The following is a 6,009-nucleotide window of genomic DNA, read 5'->3' as shown; positions in this document are numbered from 1 at the left end:
TCTACACTTTTCCCATTTGCACTGTGGCTTGCAAATGGCTTTCTGCTGCCAAAATAATGAACAGCTTAGAGTGTACACATCCTCTCTCTTTCCTCTTCATTCTCTCCCTCTGTCTATTCCGTTTTTATTTTTTAGCCCCATTTCTTCTCTTTTGACATTTCCTATTGCAACACCTGCCTGCTGTCTCTCGTCAGCCAATCGTCCCGTCTCCTCCTGTAATATGTGTTTTTACTTAAATGATGTGGTGAATAATGTGACTCTGAAGTCTCTGTCTGTATGGTTCTGCTTCTTACTGTGTCTATATTGGTGAGATTTTCTCTGGTTGTGTTTGTGTGACTATATGTGTGGTTACCTATGGTGCTGTGTGTGTGTTTGGTTACACTGTATAGTGTGGTGGAGGTACTGGAGAAGCATGGTCTCCAGAAGCCTATCTTCTATGTGAAGAACAGCCAAAACAGTGAAGAGGAAGCCCACCAGCTAATGGTCAAACTGTGTCGACACACCGGACGCAAGTATGGACACACACACACACACACACACACACACACACTCACACACACCCCCCCACGCTTGACAATTTAATGCAAATGTATTTGACATGGGATTTTGAAGGATTGTTTTTGTGTGTGTGTGTGTGTGTGTGTGTGTGTGTGTGTGCAGAAACCCTCCAGTCAGTGAGACAGTATGGAGAGGTCTACTGCAGGACCTGCTGGACATGCAGCAGAATGTGTACACCTGTCTGAAACCAGAGACCTGTCACCAGGTAATGCAACACTGCAAAAAAAACGAAAGAAAATACAGAAAAAAAAACTCATGCATACAAATCCCAGTCTATACCTAATAACCAATCTACCTAATAAGCACAAAGCAAAAGCATGGAGTAACATTGCATTAGCACTGAAATGTGTTGATACACACTAAAACTGAACTAAAGCATTTGTTACTGCAATTCAAACTGCACAAAATGTTTGAGAAGGTGTATGCATGCACACTTAGGTCCAGGACTCATATACAGTGTTCTGCATGTTTCCACTTCTTGAACCGCTGAATCCAGAGGAGTTTGGATGAAATGATGTTCTACAGCTCCTCTACAACTTATCAAACAATGTTAGAACTTTTTTTTTTTTTTTTTTTCCGTTAAACGCCATCTCCTCTTACAATATCTCCTTTCCCCCCTGGCTTCTCCAGGTCTTTGTGGAGTCCCTGCTGTGCTCCAGCTGTGTGGAGAACGTGCGCCTGGCTGGGCAGCTCATGCACTGCTCAAAGGTACATTCAGTATGACTGGAGACTCCGCTTCATGGAGTATATTCACTCTGCCCCGTTCAAACCATCCGTAAGGAGTTCTACTGCTGCGGTCTCATTGGTTTTAAATTACTGCTCCCAGGTCAGCCAGGACGTGCCTGTCAGCTTGTCCTTCCGGGGTAAAGGTCACGCTCTGAGGGTGGCCTATGACAAGAGCGTGGAGCTGGTGTTGGCTGCTGCCAGAGAGTACTTCAACTCCTCCACCACACTGACGGACCCCTGCATGGGCCTGGCCAGGTGAGGAGGGGCAGGAGGAGGAAAATGAGGATGGGGAGTTTGTGTGTGTGTGTGTGTGTGTGTGTGTGTGGGTGTGTTTGTACTTGTATCCTTGTGAGAACCTGTTTGAGTTTTAGATCTTTGGAGTGAGGGCATTTTGACCAGTTCTCAGTGCTTCATGGGGCTAGTTTAGAGTTAGGACTTTGGGTTTAGGTTGAAGGTTAGAATTAGGATTAGGTTACACTTAATGTTGGGCATTGTAGTAGAATATTGAAAATAAGCTCATGTGCATACTGATCTTAATTTCTCCAAGTAGTTTTCCACATTCTGTGATAGTTCCTCTTTAGTACTTTTTCCACCAAACTAAGCTTGATAACCAGGAGCGTCATGTTCTGCTAACCTTCAACATTCCATTGTTCCCATGTATTAGTAGGCTGATATTTAGACTGAATGGCCATTTCGTTCCCACTCCATTATTCAGCCTGAGATTGCCTCACTAGTGACTGACGTATCCGGCTGCTCTGAAGTTATTTTCATTTACACTGATGCTGGGCAGATTTACTAACTAGAATGTTGGTCGTTTTTTGACAAAAATATTGTCTTTGCAAAGACAATATGTTGGTTATGGGGGTGATTTCAACAAATCGCCAATGAAAAAACGTTGCACGAACAGTTCGAACTTTAGTCCCGCCTGCAAAGGCGCTGATTGGCTTGATTGTTTCTCTGAGCTAGAACAAGCCGTTGACTAGAGCAACACCAGACTCTCTCGACAAAATCTCGACAAAATCTGAAGAGTGGGCGGGATGTCATTCGGGAGTCTGGAACCAGGCTAATGTATTCGTTTTATGTCTGCCCAATCCCAAAAAACTGACTAGTTTTTCTGTCTTATCCTCACATTCTGTCCCCACTCTTGTTTCCACCCTTGTAGTGCTGAGGGTTAAAGTTAGGATTAGAGATAAGGGAATGAGTGTAATTTATAAACAAAGGTATGCAAGTGTTTGTGTGCTGTCTGAGATGCTGACCTTAATTGTTGTGATAGGAAGGTCACCATTTATTTCTGTCTGCGTGTGTGTGTGTGTGTGTGAGTGTGTGTGTGCGCTTGCATGAAATGAATTGCGGTCCCTTGCATTTCATCTCCTGTAGCGCAGCACACCTAGTCTTTACCTGGTGCCTGTTTGCGAGTGTGCGTGCGTTACTGGTTTCAGATCTCAGGGGGGGGTCGGCGGGTGTCTAACCTTACCGTCTGCTCCTAGTGGGGAAGTGGGACAGTAATTGGGTCGTCACTCATTTATAGTAACTAATACAGAGGCCCCCCTCCACACACTTGGACAACATCATCTATTCTAACCCTCCCACTGTGTGTGTGTGTGTGTGTATGTGTGTGTGTCTGTGTGCATGTTTTTGTTGTGTGTGAACTTGAAATATATGAGACAGAAGGTAGTGTGTGAACGTGTGCCCGCCGCTCTGAAAATTAATAGCCCATGCACACTGGTTGTCTGTGTCCTTTAGATTAAAATAGCTGCTCCACAGACACACATTTTATCCTGTGTACTAAATACCGTAGAGACACGCACACACGCACACACACGCGGACAGATGCACACACTGCACCTCCCCGTGTCCTGAATGGGTGCGGCCAATGGCCCCAAGCAAGAGTTTAGTCAAGGACAAAGAGACTGTCTGAAAATAACACGGGAAACCCCTCGAACTACTGAACTAGTCCTACAGCATCACTCGAGAGACAAAAGAGAGACACATCCACATAGAGAGAGAGAGAGATGCACAGAAAGAGAAAGAAATATATGCAGAAAAAGAGAGATGCATAGAGAAAGGGCAAGTGGGGTGTTGGCAGGCCCTTAAATAGTCTGAAAAAATGTGAAATTAAATTATCTCAGTTTTAGGCCTTAAAAAGTATTAAATGTCTGAAATACAGTTACGAGTTCTATTTTTTAAACGATTAACACAATAAGCCAAACATGTTTTTTTTATCACATTTGCTTTAGTAAACAGAGTTGGATATTTTGTCCCTGAACTTTTAATTCCCTGGTGTCCTTTTTGTTGTACTGCCCTCTTGTACTTTCACAACTTTAATTAACTATGTTCAATTGGAAATAGTTTTTACTAGCATTTTGTTTCTTTATTCTGGTTGCTAAAAGTCTTGAAGTCTGTTCCCGGTAGCATTAAATAGGCCTTCAAAAGTCCTACATTTCTGCTTTGTGAAACTTGCAGGCACCCTGGCAAGAAAGCAAAAGATGTTTCAGTGAACAGAGAGAAAAAGGAAAGTCAGAAATAAGCCAAGAAGGATGAATCATTTTGTTGTCGGTTGTCTCCCTGGTATTTGAGGCTCACCTCACAAGGCCTCATATGAGTGGGTGAGAGCTCGAGCGGAAATGAAGCGGAAATGAAGAGAGAGATAGAAAGACAGAGGTTGATTGCATCGGCACAGTGCCGCTCGGCGTGCTTCTGCGCAGCTCTGTTCGGTCGAAGGGGAGGGAGGGAGGGCAAAGGTCTCTTCTATGTCGTTCCAGTGACACATGGCTGTGATGCAGGTATTCACTTGTGCTGTATATGTGTGTGTGTATGTGTGTGTATGTGTATAACAGTAGGTAAGTACCTGCAAAATATGCAGTAAATGCTGCCAAGCACATGGTACACTCTTAAAACTGAAATAGGATTTGTCACCATTGTCTTTTCCAAGGCACTACACACACACACACACACACACACACACACACACACCCGCAGACACTTCACAGCATGAGTACATAATCAACATACCCTCTTTCTGTCTCTCGTTCGCCCATCCACTATCTTTCCCCCGCTCTCATTTGCCAGGACAAACCTCTCTCCCCTGGCGAGAACGGCAGACGCGTGGTAGTGGGAAGCTGTGTGCGGAGTGTTTTGCCGAGTGTGTGGAGAGTAGTTTGTTGACAGTATCAAGTGTACACTGTTGCTGCTTGTAATGGAGTTTGCATTGTTTGCGTTAATGCTGATAAGGAAACCGAGGCGCCACTTCTCGTCTGTCCGTTGTCTTCGTGTGAAGGTTAAAGAAAACAATGGGTCAATTGCGCTCTTTTCCTCTGCTGAATACACATCTCAAGGACATGTTCCCTCTCTCCTTAACCCAACCAAATGATGCTGATGTCAGAACTCCATCCTAAGCTGTTGTTTCATCCGGGGGTTTATGTTTTTTTTATATAAATTAATCATTCATTTTTTTTCTTCTCCTCTCTCCCTCTCTGCAGCATTTCGCTTTGCTGTATAATTGTGTGATGAAAAACCAAGCAAATAAAATGAGAAAATATCCTTGCATTTTAAACAGGCACACGCCCGCGCACGTGCACACACACACACACACACACACACACACACACACACACACACACACACACTCACCCACACATCAGGGTATTGCTACATATGCTAAGTGATGTGCTACATAATCCTATTAGTGGTAATGAGTGTGGATCGTGTTCTAAGAGAAAACTCCCCTCTTGTAGATCTGTCAAATTAGTCTAGACTTGTTTTGCCAGGAAGAAGATGTTAGTAAATAAATCCATTTGAGTATTCTGAACACGGCTCAGATCATGATGTTGAAACTTCACAACACACTCATTTACTAACAGTAAAACAAGGTTACAACTTTGCAAAGTAAAGTAGTAAAGCAGTAAAACTCCTGTTACTGCTTCAGACTCAGTATGTTGGGCCATGTGATCAGATGAGTTGGGATTGGTTGTGTTTCATATCGGTTGCTTCTGCTTGAGAACAACCATCTTCTGTGTTTATGCGACTCTGTTAGATTGAATCTGGTTGTTATTGCACCTTCACACCTGTTCTAAGTGCCACAATTAATTTGGCGTGGCGTCTAGCGCACAGATGCAGCGTGTTCGCACTGAATTCATTCAATTTACAAAAATGAAATGACTTTAATGGCCTTTAATTTCACCTTTCCTGTCTGGGGATTTATTTTCCCTATCTTTCTTCTATTTTCATTTCCTTGTTCACATTAGAAGAAAAAGTCAGCCGGTGTTTAGTTGAACTCAAAGTTCCATTTTGGGGACCAATGGGCTAATCTGATTGGTTACCTGTGTGACAGAACATCATACCTGATTGGTTGTGGTGTGTTCCTATCTGACCTGGTTGTTTTCTGCGTCAGGGCGTGTCTCCAGCTGATCACAGACTGTCCTCCGGCCATCCAGGAGGAGCTGGACCTCATCAGCGCCCTCTGCCAGCTGGAGGACTTCAGCGTCAGCATCCTGCCACTGCAAGGTAACAGGAAATGAGTGTGTATGTGTGTGTAAGTGTGTGTGTAGCTGGTGGAGAAAAGAACAAACCACAGGTGTGTTAGTGCCCTTGTGTTTGCCATTTTATATAGTCGTGCTGTACGAGTCATTTGTTCAAATGTTCTCAATTCAAACCCAGATTGAGGTCAACGCAGGATGCCTCCCCCCAACCTCCCACCTCCTGCCATCAATTCCCCCATCCCTCCAT

General features: G+C 44.0%; 1 protein-coding gene across 1 annotated transcript in view; it reads left to right on the top strand.

Annotated features, from left to right (window-relative positions):
• Nucleotides 1-6,009, top strand: part of nbas (NBAS subunit of NRZ tethering complex) — a 140,243-nt gene that overhangs the window by 48,905 nt on the left and 85,329 nt on the right. Inside the window, exons 28-32 of the mRNA XM_078289855.1 lie at nt 390-512; nt 661-763; nt 1,189-1,266; nt 1,385-1,539; nt 5,675-5,787. Of these exons, the coding sequence (XP_078145981.1) occupies nt 390-512; nt 661-763; nt 1,189-1,266; nt 1,385-1,539; nt 5,675-5,787 (572 nt within the window). The remainder of the gene's footprint in view (nt 1-389; nt 513-660; nt 764-1,188; nt 1,267-1,384; nt 1,540-5,674; nt 5,788-6,009) is intronic.

The sequence above is a fragment of the Centroberyx gerrardi genome, chromosome 18, assembly GCF_048128805.1.
Source record: "Centroberyx gerrardi isolate f3 chromosome 18, fCenGer3.hap1.cur.20231027, whole genome shotgun sequence".
NCBI lineage: Eukaryota > Metazoa > Chordata > Actinopteri > Beryciformes > Berycidae > Centroberyx > Centroberyx gerrardi.
This window is presented reverse-complemented; position numbering and strand designations above follow the sequence as displayed.